This window comes from Protomyctophum parallelum (genome assembly GCF_964188405.1).
Source record: "Protomyctophum parallelum genome assembly, chromosome: 21".
Taxonomy (NCBI): Eukaryota; Metazoa; Chordata; class Actinopteri; order Myctophiformes; family Myctophidae; genus Protomyctophum; species Protomyctophum parallelum.
In genome coordinates this window covers 15,553,515-15,568,868 of record NC_139713.1, presented here as the reverse complement: position 1 = coordinate 15,568,868, position 15,354 = coordinate 15,553,515, and the positions used below count along the sequence as shown (strand labels likewise).

General features: G+C 41.3%; 1 protein-coding gene across 1 annotated transcript in view; it reads right to left on the bottom strand.

The window, feature by feature from the left end:
* LOC310878845 (leucine-rich repeat transmembrane neuronal protein 4-like) overlaps positions 1 to 15,354 on the bottom strand; it is a gene marked incomplete at its 5' end in the record, with an annotated part of 198,092 nt that overhangs the window by 115,296 nt on the left and 67,442 nt on the right. The window contains one exon of the mRNA XM_083793260.1: positions 141 to 236. Within this exon, the coding sequence (XP_083649386.1) occupies positions 141 to 236 (96 nt within the window). The remainder of the gene's footprint in view (positions 1 to 140; positions 237 to 15,354) is intronic.

The window sequence follows — 15,354 nt, the reverse complement described above, 5'->3', positions numbered from 1 at the left end:
TCATAATATTACGTCCCTTGTCCCTACCTGACTCTCCCTATTCAATGTATCCTCGAAGTTTGCTCATTTACTGGGACTTACTTTCTCCTGGCTTATTAAATTGGCGATCAATTTGCGAAGAAATAAATGGTATGACTCACCAATCTTCCTGACGACTTGGCCATGAAAAATGAGCAGCGCAGATGAGTAGATGATAGAATTGATAACACAGCTGTATCTGGTCTTGTCTCGGGTGGCTGAAATGAAATGAAATTATGATTTCAGTGACCGCATCTGTCATTCAATGTCAGGTTATTCTTAGATAGGCCACCCCATAATGAATTATTCCAGTTATGGAGGATCTTTAGCACTTTATTAAAAATGAAATAAAGGGGCGAGGTGTGCATATCATTGTGTAGAGGCCCATCAATGTGTGTTGATCAGGTGCTGCTCTCATGATTTTTGTGTAACACAGGTCACTCCGCAAATGTCGGCCGTCAATTATAGGCGATCGGTATGGAATATCAAAACTCATGTTCATCACATGACTCCATATACAGGGTAGATACAGTAATGTAATGTGCAATGATTTCTGTGAGTGTTGGACAATAGCTGTAGGCCGAGTAGCGTAAAAGGTTTTATGGCCAGTAATACAATGAACATTCCCTCCATGTAGTGGCAACTTGACTTTGCAGCTTGCCTACAGGGCTCCACTCTTACTGTATGTATACTCCTATACACCATCAGTGTTGTTTTCGTCAACCTTTTTTCACTGACAAAAACGAAACGAAATGAAAACTAAGCTACGATGACTAAAACTTAGACTAAATATACTGAGAATTTCCCTAACCCTAACACAATGAACAAATAAAAACTAGACTAAAATGTTAGGAAGGGACTAGTGAACAAGAAGATCCAGTATACTGTATACTCGTTGAAAATAGTGTAAAAAGTAAAATATCAAGGCCCACTAAAATACATTTTAGTCGACTGAATCAACTGTAGATTTAGTCGACTAAAATCTTATATTTAGTCGACTAAAAGTAGACTAACACTAAAGTTAGGTACTGTGACACAATCTCTAACCATTGTTCAACAGGTTACTTACAGTGTCGCATGTTTTCTCAACCCACTAATGTACAAACGCGTGTGTGTGTATGTGCATGTGCATGTGTGTGTTATTTATTCATATATTTATACCGTGTAATTTAGAAATTCAGATCCAGTCAGTTTTACCCAGCTGATGGCTGCTCAGATGGTAATGATGATCGCTGTATGGACAATTCGACACCGGGGCCGAGATTGAGGTGAACCAGTGACCTTCTGATTACCAGGTGTTCTCTCTATACCCACCAAACATAGGCCTATAGCACATTACATGTACCAGCTTGCACCATCTTAAAAAAACAGCAATGGTATAGGCTACAGATGTACGATGCAAACATTTAGTTCTGTAACATATGCACAATTATCACTAAACAAAAATCTGAAGTAAGCAAGAAACATGACAAGCCGTGCCTACCATTAGCAACCAACAAACAATCCCCTCATGCTGTAAACCGGTGTCAGCTTGTCAGGACCCAAACATTGGTGTCTTCCTATCTGCCCGTCTAGAAAGTGCTGTGAACATTTGCAGACCGTGGCCGTCTTGCCATCAGAGTTTGGAAGCACTCGTTTTCAATAAAGCAATGTCCTGCTGCCTCCTGCATTATGTGCAAATTCAAAACAGGTGGTACGCAGGACAGTTGAGTGATATCTAACGAGCACTTCCAAACTCCAGCACTTGGAAAAATAATCACCTGCAAGGACACAAAGTAGCTCATAACATGTCTACAGTGGATTTTTATGAAACAAACACTTTGAGGATAGAAAGAGAATAATTCAAGCTTTTCGTACAGCTGCAATGTTGGTGAGTTTGACGTTGTGTAATACAATCAGATAGGACTTTTCTGTTTGGATGAATGGGCTGTCTATGGGAAGTTGCACTGTGTTAGCACCTTGCCATTAACTTCAGCGGTCCAGGCACCTTGGCTGGTCATCCAGTCTGGCAGTGTGCCGTGGGTTAGACTCCCGATCCCGACGGCCTTTACTGCATGTCACCCCCCCATCTCTCTCCCCATTTCCTGTCAGTCTACGGTCTGTCCCTCCATAAAAATAAATAAAAATAAAGGTTATAGCCACAAAACATATACAAAAAAAATAAAACATAAAAAGATGGCCGCGGTCTGGTCCATTGCTCCTGATGCCACTCACAGGTGATGGCCTGCCTACAGTACCTCTGGTGGTGGCTACACACACACACACACCAGCCTACTGTTTTATGGGTACTGTAGACAACAATAAACCAGTAAACCACCTAGTGGATGTGAAAAGCCATTTGAAAATATTCCCTACCAAAATACATTTAAAAACAAAAGTGCTTTCCTCCGAGTGCAGATCTCCGCCAGACCCGGTTGCCCAAGTAAGGCCCACAAACTCTGGAAGTCTATCATAGCCAATTGGAATGACATCATTGACATGTACGCATAATCACAGAACAGAACTCCCAAACCGCCCCCTCAGGTCCTCCACTGCTGGCCTGCTCTGTGAAAACAATACGATGAAGCAGCTTTCTGCTTCTCCCGTCCGACAGGCTGGAATAAACTCCCATTTCAGACATATTTAAAACACAGTTAAGACCCACCTCTTGTCTTTACTCTTGCTTTTAGTTGAGTTTTTAAACCCGTGTGTTCTTTCTTATTCATGCTCACTGCCTGATTTGCTGTTTTTATGCTCTTTGCTATTGTTTTACTGTCCTAATAATGTTACTGTGTCTTGCTTGTTTTGATTCTATTTTACGTTTGTGTTTTTCTCTTTTTGCCCTGTAAAGCACATTGCGCTGCATTCTATGACATGAAAAGTGCTATAGAAAAAGTTTATTAATATTTTTATTGTTATATTACATCTTGATCACATGACACCAGAGGCATAATGCACTGCATACAGATGTGAAATACCTGAACTAACAGGTATCAGTTCCGATGTCAGAACAGAATAATGTACATTATGCACGGCGATGAGCAGCTTGTAGAACAGAATGTGTCCCGATGGAATTGACGGAATTGTGCACGGGCAGTTGCAGAAACAAAAAAAGGACCCATGCTTTGTCTATTCCCATGATGCAATGATCTGCAAGACATGGCACTCTGAAACGCGATAACTTCAAAGAGAGAACACACACAATGCAACACTTAAAACACAGAATACATTTGTATTTACACACTCTTATCCATCTCTTTCAGAACATAAACGGATTGTTTACAAGCAAAAACATTTGCATGCGTGACACTCAGCCAACCCGACCGTTCTCAGCTCCAATTTCCAAGAGAACAATGTTCGCGCCAATTGCAAAGACTAGATGTTTGTACAGGTTGACACTGAAATTAAAGAAATGCGTGTGTCATGTATGTCATACAAATGCTATTTCTCCATTCAGCTTCCGTGGGTCCGTCATGACACCTGCAACCCATAGACTGACACAGCCCTGGGTGGGGAATGCGGCCTGAAAGGAGGTATATGTGCTTCAGTCCAAGTTGCATGGATATGTAACTTTCACTAGATTCTTGCATCTACACAGTTCGATATCAAAGTGTAGCAGTGTGGCTCAGAGCCTCTGCCTGATGGCCTCAAAAAGTCTAATATATCCCCCGGTCCATAGGGATATCCCTTTGGTCTAGTGGTTCTAGATGTTGGACTTTCACGTGGGAGGCCCGAGTTCGAATCCCTGGCATTAGAAAAGCGTCTTTGAGCAAGACACTAGACCCCTAACTGCTAGGGCTATAAAATGAGTAAAGGCTCCCTCCAGGAACTGTTATTCCTGTTTTTCATCTTATTGGTCCACTTTGACAGCAGGCAATTTGACATGTAAACAACTGAAGGTGATAACAATTAGAGAGCCAGCGTGAAGTTAAACGAGTTATTTGTTTGCGCCGGGCAGACACATTACAACACTTATAATGAAACACTCGCAATTAGCGGTATTCCGTTCCATCAAAATAATATGTCTAACCAAACCACATTCATGTGGTTTTAACTCTTATGTCACGTAACCATGGCAACGAGGTGGGCTATTGTACAGTAGGTGTATGTTGATTTTCAAGTCCATGTAAAGTGAAAGTGCATGCAGAAAGTGTGTCTCAGACAGAGCGTGGGGGGGGGGGGGGGGAGACACAACATTCGCAGAAACATAGCACATCTACAAGCTCAAATTGTGTTGCAACATGACATTTTGTGAGCTTTATAGATTGGCTACTTTTGCCGAACCAAATCCAGTCAACTAAGTATTGGTTTAAATATAGAGGGTTTATATTTAATCGGTAGAGCCTAGATTTGTCAACCAACTATCTATTTAGGGCATACACACCACTCAAGACTATGGGATTGTGATCATAAGACACTTTCAACTAAGGCCTTGTACTCAAAATGCACTTATTTGACAAAAATGGTTCTATGGTGCACAATGTAGTCAATCAATGTAGCATAATACAGGTTTGCCCAGAAAAGTGTTTTTATTTACTAAGATGAATCAATCTCAGTTTGCCTACACAATAGAATATGAACAGAAGTAGGAGCTAATGGAGCACAGCAGCAACTGTTTTTACACAATAGTTTTGTGGCAAACCTTGCTTTTCACCACCTTGCTTTTGTACTCCCAGAACCCACCTCAACCCTGCACATTGTGATAGGCTGGAATGGCATTGGGTTGAAGACAGAGTACAGCAACGTGCAATGGGCCTGGTCTACAAGATTTGCTATACACCACTAAGATACCCATGTATCTGTCAAAATACTTCCCTAATCACAACACCAGAGGGAGTTCAACAAACCATGTGCAACCCAGATTCGTCTCAAACAAGGGGTTTAAATTAATTTTGCTCCTATCCCACTAAAATGTGGAACGCCCTACCAACAGTCATTAAGAAATGTGAATCCGTAGACTCCTTCAAAACCGCTCTCAAAGAGCAGTTATACGGGCGGCTGCAATAAAAAACTGGCCCCTGTAAAAAAAAGTGTAAGTCCCCCCCTCCCCTTACTTTTCCATACTGTACACGTTCTCATTTGTGTATATTTGTACGTCTTTAAAGGTTTAACTTTAAAGGTTTAACAACCAAGGTTCATGTTTTAGGTTGTTATTAAAGAAAGTCAAATTAAGCAATAAGCCACGAGAGGTCTCAGGTTACCGGGTATTTTACACTGGCTGGGGGCGTAGGCCGACCCGAGGCGCAGCGAGCCAAATAACTTTATGTGCTCGGCAAGTCTGCTATGTGACGGGAGAATAGCGCTTGATGTCTTTACGGGGCTGCCTGGAGCCACACATTCACAGTCATATGAGCCGGGCGGTGACACACGCCCGCACGGCATGTGTCTGTAAAGCAATCAAGCGCTCCCCTTCCCCAGTACAGCCGGAATCAGCTGCGAATGATATAAAGTGATTGAAGGAGTGGGTTATCGGTGGAAATTTACACCAGTCACGTGACGGTAACCAGCCGTAACCATCAGAATTAAGTATTGGGACTACCAGTTTTAGAAGATGAGTTTTAAATGTTTTTAATTTGACGCATCAAAATCTAGCACGCTTACAACACCCCACATTGTGACTGGTGAGCTTGTAGAGCAACTAAGTATTGTTGAAAAAAAAATGTGAAAGAATTTGAATATATATTTTTAAACATTTAAATCTTGTATCCCTGGCACAAAATATTTAGGCTAAATATATTAATTTGGGGGTCCTTGAAATGAGGTTTGAGAACCACATGTCAAGTCTTAGCCTACTTACAGCATAATAATCTAAGATCCATGGGGTCGCACTGTTGCCTACTGTATATACTCCCTCATGTGAATGGATGTATTTCTACATATCGCGTAGGAAAAAGATTAAACTCTAGATGTGGGCTTACGAGACAAGCACGAACGCCCGCCGGTTACCGCAACGGCTGTCAGACTGCCCGGTCTGCCCCATCTGAACGCTCGCATCTCATTGGAAATGAATTACTAGGCGCGTCAGGCACTTCCTGTGTGAAAGGACCTTAAGGAAGCAATTTAATTATTTCAACATGCTGAACCGTGATGCACTATACGCTAGATTATTTCACCCCTTTGAGATGCATTTTATTTGGCCGTGACTGTGGGTGTCACATATTTGAACGGTGCTTTTCATAGTGGGACCCTATTAATCTTCTTTTTCGTTGCCGTGAGAAGCATCTCTCCTTCTGATTTTGAAGCATAACCATGCGGTAACCGCAAAACCCACTAGTATACAAATCAGAATCAACAGAATAAACTTTATTATTCATCACGTCACAGGTTTCCAGGTGTAAAATTGCAGGTGAAATTATTGTTTTAGTGCAAGCTCCATCGTTTTGTTATTTCCATTAAAGAGAAAGGAAAGAAGAAGGGGGGAGCAAGGGGAAGAGGGATATCAATAAAATTAAATTAAAAACTACATATTTACAAATACTATATATATCCGGCGCGGTAACTGAAGGGAATAGACTTCAACACAGCAGGGCAATAAACAATGGTGTGTATATATACAGTGTACTTACTGTACATATTTTGTACTGATTGCTCGTAAGCCAATTTTCGGTTTTCGGGATTAGCAATAAAGATATCTTTTCTGCTTTTCTGTTTTCTGTCTGAAACTCTGTGTGTGTTCATGTCCTGGTTTGACATCATGGGGGAGGGAGCACATGTGATGCTCTAATAATTATACAGCCGGAGGGAAGATAGCTTGAGAGCATGAAGTAAACTCTCTCTTCTGATACCGTATGTATGCGAGTGGCAGTTATAGCTGCTACTTTAGAGCAATGGTTTTCAAGGCACACCTGTATTCATAGCGAAATTGCCAATGTAGAAGCTCATAACATATCGTGATGCAGTGTGTTATGACTGAGCTTTTTTCACTATTTTTAAAGATGCGTGAAAGCATAAAAAAAAAAACCCATCAAAAATGTCATGTTTGGCTATAATGACATGCCCAAAATAGGTTTGATAGAGGTTAAAATATATATTTTAGGACATATAATTTGCTTCTGTAATGGGGTAATAACAAAGTACTGTTATAGTAAATAAAAAAGAATGAATAACGTTTTGTACAAATGTGTGATTGTCACAAAATCCACAGGCACACACCTGGAGCTCCCATACAGTACACCCGTCGCCCTGGCCTGGCCTGTGCTGCACTTTCGTGTTTGTTATGACTGCAATGTTCAAACCTCACATCACAGCTGTCACTCGATCCTGTAGGTTCACACTCTATAACATACGACGAATTAGACCGTTCCTCACCCAGGAATCAGCCCAGCTCCTAATCCAGACAACAGTCTTATCAAAACTCGACTACTGTAACTCCCTCCTTACTGGCCTACCAGCATGTGCACTTAAGCCTCTCCAGCTGATCCAAAATGCAGCAGCTCGCTTGGTCTTCAACCAGCCAAAATTCTCACATGTCTCCCCCCTGCTCCGCTCCCTCCACTGGCTCCCGGTCGCTGCCCGCACAGAATACAAAACTCTGATGCTGGCATTCAAAGCAACCAAAGGTATGGCTCCCCCATATCTTACAAGTATGATTGAACCCTACAAACCCTCCCGCGCACTCAGATCAGCCAACGCAGGGAAGCTGGAAGTACCCTCACTAAAAACGCCGGGACAACGCTCCACACGTCCCAAACTCTTCTCCCTTCTGGCTCCAAAACTGTGGAATGCACTTCCCATTGCAGTCAGAACTGCAGCATCACTCCCAATCTTCCGCCGTAGCCTGAAAACCCACCTTTTCAGACTCCATCATGGCCCTTAGCACTTACCCTAAACCCTTAGATAGCATTTCTGTTGGATTATATAGCATTTGATACAGACTTATAGCATGTTATGTAGACAGCACTGTAATTGTATTGTATGTAGTCATAGCACGCCATAGTACACATATATAGCATAGTAGTAAAGATGTATAGTTTATATGTATAGTGTATGTATAGTTTCACTATATAAATATTCCACTGTTACTTTCTTAGCTTACGCATGTTTCATGATAAATGCTTTTTATGTGATGTATTCCCATGCTTTGTTCTTGCTTAAATGTAAGTCGCTCTGGATTAAGAGCGTCTGCTAAATGCCTAAATTGTAAATTGTAAATTGTAATGTCTGTCTCTCTGTCTTTTCCTTAACCCATTTTGGGGCGGGAACCCTTTTTGGTGTTAGCATTATGTTATGCTTTAGATATTGAAAAATAGCAGATCTACAAGCTCATAGCGCGCCACCGAGTGCCGCGCTACGAGCTTGTAGGTCTGCTATTTTTGAAGAATCGTGAGAAGTGACATGAAAGTGTTTGAGAACGACTGACACAGAAAAACATAGCTTTTTCCAAGAAAACAGTCAGGATTTATAGACATTTGTAGAATCATTCCCTGGTCAAAATGGGTTAAAGTTGGAGAAAGAATTAGCAATCACAGTGTTCCCGGCTTCCAAGTATAAGCCGCGTCTTCCGGAGACACTTCAGAGACTGCACAGGGGGGGCGTGTATAGTCAATCCGTCGGCCCAGACAGCAACATCCCTGCCACCCCTATGTGTGCATCCGATTCTGTAAAAAGGAGAGCGGCCACTTTCAACTGCTCTAACCAGCCCTCTGTCAAGCGCTTGTCCCAGTCTTGCGACAGCGGACAAGATAAGGCCGCATTGATTTCTTGCCCCGTGACGTGACATTGCCTGAAAGGAGAACCCTGTCGTCATTATAATAAGGGTTTGTTCCTCGACGTGCTGCTGTTTGGACGGATCCCAAGCCAGCAGGAAGGGGTATATGCTATAAATGACTAATATGACACACACTCTATGGGCTGAACTGACCCCGTATCTTGACTTTATACGCTCATTCCCCAACCCTTCCAGGCAAACAGATGTCCAAGCTGTAGACAGAGAGTGCTCTGCAAAGAGGCACAACTCCTGCGTACAGTGCTCAGTGCAGGCATATATATATATATATATATATATATATATATATATATATATATATATACGGAGACATTGCAGAAGCAATGTATCCATATGTTATTCAGATAGTACCCGGTCCATTTTTCTCTACCATTTGATTTCTTTAATGAAATATGTCCTCTATAGTCTACGTCCTTATCTGTTTGTTTGTTTTTTGCAATACCCTTTTCAATCACACCGAGCATGCTCCACATTATCTCCTTGTATAAAGCATACACATACACCTTTTCAATTGCATTCCCCATGGCTCGCCGACATGGAAGCCGTTAACCCATTTTGGGCGGGAACACCTTTTTTGGGGCGTTAGAATTATGTCATGCTTTAGCTATTGAAAAATAGCAGATCTACAAGCTCATAGCGCGCGCTTACGAGCTTGTAGGTCTGCTATTTTTGAAAAATCGAGAATCTGATCTCAGGTCAAAATGGGTTAATCTGGATAACCACATTGTTCTATATGAACAGAGAGAGGTGGTTAAGATGCAATTTATTTACCCCGACTTTCGGAGGAGATTACAACACTCGCAGTCAAGCAGAAACATGACAATTTCATGGAATACATTTTTGCAATAAGCAACTGCTGCAATGTTTTGTTATTGTACTGTCGTCGTTACCATAAGGGACTTGATGAAATTGAAAATAATTTATTGTCCATCAGCACAGCTGCTGTTATGCATTTCAATAACGTTACACAAAGGAATCAATTAAAATGAAAAATTACAGTGCCTCATAAGGCATTAATTTGCTCTATGTGTTGTTGCAAATATGGCAGACATTTCCCCACACGGGTCTATGTTCATGATTTCTATACGTCATAGCCCCATTCATAATTCATAATAATTTATGAGATAACAACCTTTTTAAGTTGTCACCATTGGATTCAGGGTGTGACCAAAACAAACCCGATTTAAAAGCTCACGTGTTGTTGATGTGCCATTTTAGCAATTTAGTGTATTGATTTTACAACCTTTTTGGGGACGTTTTGAAAATGTCCCCAACATATTAATGGTGCGGGCCAATGTCATAATGTGGTTTAGCATATTATACATTTTAAATACAATTATACTCAGTCTGACCAGAAGCAGGGATAACATACCGGAAATACAAAATAAACAAAAAAGAATGCCCTTCTGGGCACAGGTCTCCACCAGGAGGATAGGTGTGTGTGTGTGTGTGTGTGTGTGTGTGTGTGTGTGTGTGTGTGTGTGTGTGTGTGTGTGTGTGTGTGTGTGTGTGTGTGTGTGTGTGTGTGTGTGTGTGTGTGTGTGTGTGTGTGTGTGATGTTTGGCTAAATGTTTAGGAGTAATATAAACATGTTTTTTTGCCAGATCACTCATATAGCATCTCTGCAGGACATTTGCAGCATTTTGTACAAAACGGGCCCCTCCTGAAAACTTTGGAAGGCAATCTTAGCCAATCAGTGTAGAATCTGAGAAATCCAACACTCGTCTTGATCACATGACTGCAGAGATCATTTGCGCCGATTTGCATGAGATTTGGATGAAATCTGTGCGACTAAAATATAAACAATGTGTTTTGCAGAAATTGGCCTCATGTTGGCGCTATAACCGGCAGATGTAAAGGATGCAGGGAAAATATTTCTCCATGGCCTCTAGGGAGTGCGCATACATACGTTGTATACAGATGGATGCAGTTATAGCTAAAAACAGGAATTGGCCTGTTATAGCGCCACCGTGAGGCTGATTTGGAAAATAATTAGTGCCATGTGGTCCTCGGCCTAGTGGAAATGTGCATGTATAATTTCACGGAAATTGCACAGTGCGTTTGTGAATTGTGGCATTTTGTTCGAAACGGACCAATCATGTGAGCTTTGGAAGCCAATCTTATAGCCAATCAGGATGGAAGATGGGAAATGGTGCAGATCCGTGTTGATCACATGACTATGGAGATAGCGTATACCGAATTGTGTGGTGTATGGATAAAATGTGTACGGGAAATCTACAGAAATGTGTTTGTCCCTAATCGGCCTCATGGTGGCGCTATAACAGGCCGTTGTGGAATATTTGGGGGCAGAGGGCATCCAGGGAGTGCGTGTGCAAAGTTTGGCATGGATCGGGCCAACGGTGCCAGAGATTGGTAACGGATGGACGGACGCACACACACACACACACACACACACACGCAAAAGTGCAACACACTCTCTCGCCACGCCTTTGGCCTGGTGGAGACAATGATCCGGATCACTGGTGTGTAGCGGCACCATAGGCTAACGATGTAGCCTGACAGTAGCCTCGCGTTGCGATATTAATATACTGTAGTAACTGTACCACTGCGCTGCACCTCGGGGCATTATGCATATGCAATTAGGGGCGGATGAAGTCTGGCTGCGCCAGGCTAGACTGACAGCGTGTCATGGGGGTTCACTCCTTTGCTGCATGTCACGATCCCCCTTTTCCTCTCAGCCTATACTCAGTCCTATGCATAACGGACATAACCAGATGTCCAAAGGCATATGGACTCCCATACCATCCCCCACCAGCACATCCAACACCTGTTTGGGTTTTTAATGATCTTAATAAAAAAGTGTCCTTTTCCTTTCGTTGAATATTTTGGACGGTGCTTGGCTTTTTGCTTATATATTCCTCTGGCTGTCACACACACATGTGTGGCGTCAGCTGCTGATTGAGTGCCTAATGGCATGTCCGTGTTATTACGGACTGTATTAACCAATGGGCACTCGCGTGCCTCAGACACTGCCAATTATGTCATTGCAAAGCTGTGTGTCCTGTTGCTATATATAATGAGTATGTTTTTTTTAATATATTTTTTATCCCACGATTTTGTAACCCATTTTTCACCCCTGTGTCAATTACTTGCGCAAGCAGAGCGCGCAAGTAATGTGATCGGCCTGGTCCATTTGTCGTGACAGCCGTTCCGCCATTTCAGGACCCCCCCAGAAAAACATCAAATCTGTGCCCGTATTGCTGGACCAATGATGACGAAATGACCATATCTCTTACGTCATCATTTAGAGCTGGTCATACACGTATTTCTTACGTCATCATTTAGAGCTAGTCATACACGTATGTGTATGACTAGCTCTAAATGATGACGTAAGAAATATGGTCATTTCGTCATCATTGGTCCAGCAATACGGGCACAGATTTGATGTTTTTCTGGGGGGGTCCTGAAATGGCGGAACGGTTTTTTTGCTGTCACGGTTTTTGGACCAGGCCGATCACAGAATACCGCTAATCAACTTACAACTACACACTTTATACAGTATAGAGTATAGAGTATTATAGATATACGTATATAGTATATGCCTATATACGTATATAGATATTGTATAACTGCTCTCAGTAATGACGTATGTAATACAACATTATGATTCTGGAATGTATAAAAGTCACAACGTGTCAAAAATGTTACCATAATTATTAATATTAGTGTGGTTTGCAAAATTAAATATATATCTAAGTATATAATTATATATGCAAAAACTAAGTTATAATATCGCAAGAAGCTCAGTCATTTAACACTCTCCGAGAAAGACGCAGACAGACTTGGCCATATCAACAATCCAGATCATTTGACACGTCCACGGGGGAAGGCTAGAAAGGGTGAAAGACTCTCAGGTGTACCAGTTAGCTGGGGTGACTCTCAGCCAAAGACTCTCAGCTATCCTATGCACAGTGAAAGAAGGAAGATATTGAAACCAGGACTCTCCGAGGAAGACGCAGACAGACTCGGGCATATCAACACTCCAGATCATTTGACAATTTCACACGGAAGCCTGTTGTAAACACAGATCTAGATCAATAGGACACCTCCACACCGAAACTGACATATCAACAATCCAGATCATTTGACACGTCCACGGGGGAAGGCTAGAAAGGGTGAAAGACTCTCAGGTGTACCAGTTAGCTGGGGTGACTCTCAGCCAAAGACTCTCAGCTATCCTATGCACAGTGAAAGAAGGAAGATATTGAAACCAGGACTCTCCGAGGAAGACGCAGACAGACTCGGGCATATCAACACTCCAGATCATTTGACAATTTCACACGGAAGCCTGTTGTAAACACAGATCTAGATCAATAGGACACCTCCACACCGAAACATACAGAAAAACAATGGAACTATCTACAGATATAGGCTACCTTCAAATAAAAGGATGAAGAAGGACCCCGTAATTAAAATCTCAGCATTAAGTTCATTATCATTTGGAAGTCGTGAAAGATGGAAAATCTGTGGAAAGGTAGTTACTAAAAGTGAACAACGTAAATTTACTAACGGAATATACTTCTTCTTTCGGATTACAGACAGTACAGCAACAATTAAGGTAACAGGATTTACTCAAGAATGTGACAAATATTTTAATTTGATTGAAGTAAACCAATGTTATTTCATCACTGACGGACAATTTAAAGAAATAAATGCAAAATATTCTACGGACCGCGAAAAATTTGAAATTATACTGAAATCAAGGACAGAAATTATTGTATTTGATAGAGATGTGGAAATTTTGAAACCTAAGTTTAATTTCACCAGGATACCTGACATACAGTTGTTAGAAGACAAATGTGTCATAGACGTATTGGGGATTTGCATTAATTTCTCAGAAGTAAAGACTATTTCTACAAATAATGGACCACGTAGAAAAAGGGAATTACAGTTACTGGATTCATCAAATACAAAAATTATATATACAGCTTGGGAAGAAGACACAACCATGGATACCGGTTCTCTTTACCCTATTTTAATTTTACAGGGAACCATCATAACTAGCTATAATGACAAAAAGAATCTGACTAGTAATACAGGTACTATATTATATAGGGAGCTTGATATACCAGAAGTTCAAGAATTAAGATTATGGTTTGAAAAAGAAGGAAAAAAAGTAATATTAAATGAGGAACCAACAGAAAAGTTTTCTTTTAATATGAACAACGTAAATGACTTAGAGACGGAAATATTATATAGTTATTTGGGGAGGATTATTGAGTTTAAATTGGAAGATTCGCCAACGATTTTATGTCGAACTTGTGATGAATCGGTCATTCGACTCGTGGATGAAGGTTACTTTTGTAATTCGTGTAATACAACATCTGACAATTGTAAATCAGGATTAAAGATCATATTTAAAACGCAAGATATAGCAGTGTGTGATCAATACCTTTTGATAAGTTGTCAACATGATATTATTTCTGAAATGTTGGGTGAGTCAGAAGATTATTTGATTGAATTAAATGGTAGTAATAAAAATAAGTTTAATGAACATTTAGATGCATTAAAATCAGAAATCGTTATGTTTAAAATCTGCCTGAAAATAGTAACAAATAACATAAAAAAGAATGTAACTATCACAGCGACAAATGTAAAGAAAATTGATAAAAAACAATGCACATTTATTGATTCTTTATGTAAATAAATACGAGTATAATATATTTTTTTTTAATATTTTTTTTTTCAACTTGAATCCATGATATTTTTGGAACAACCTATTTTTTAAATGTTTTTTTTTCAACTGAAATACATGATATTTTTGGAAACCTAAATTCTATGAAGAAAAAGGTCCTTAAAATAAACAATCCTGAGTGGAGGTTCGCTGCCAGGTTTCTCTCTTCAGTGACGGAGTGGCCAGGAATGCTGAGGCAGTGGTCGACCATGCGACCACTGAGGAGGTTCAGCTTCACGACGCAAACGGCCTCAAATCGCCAGCTGCCGCAGTGACAAGGGCCGAGACGGCAACTACCAGTAGACCATCGCCGGGAAGACATCCCACACGACGCCCAGGAGAAGCGATAACGCCCTGCTTGATGGAGAGCCGCTGCAGATCAATGAGACGAAACCGAACAAAGCCAGGCCGACTAGGCTAGGCCGGTTAGGTTTAGCCATTCTGGTAATCTTACTGACAACCGCAGCTGTTCACACTGTTGGACTGTTGGCTAGCTGGACACCCACACGACATTCAAACGCTTCATCCTTTAGGTCCTATGGTGTTTGCTCCATGTTCCCGCACCCTGCCTGCTCAAGGGCCGCGGGGAGTTGAAATAGGAACAGCCGGCCGGCAACAGTTCAACGAGGGCGCTGCACTCACCCGCCACCATCCACGTCTCTGTCAGACAGAGGAGATCCAGGGCGCGGGAGCTGAAGAAATCCCTCAGGATAAATGTTGTATTTGTCAGCGATCTGGCATTCACCAGGCCAATCCTGACAGGGGCTGGAGCCTTTGATCCGGAGGAGTTAGGATCGCGGCGGTTATCTACCACATTTAGAAGATATAAACTCAGATTCCCAACTCGAAATGTTGGATCTAATAGCTTTTACTGAAACACACTTAAAGAAAAATAATAACATTACTTTTAAATTAAAAACAACGAACACGAATTACA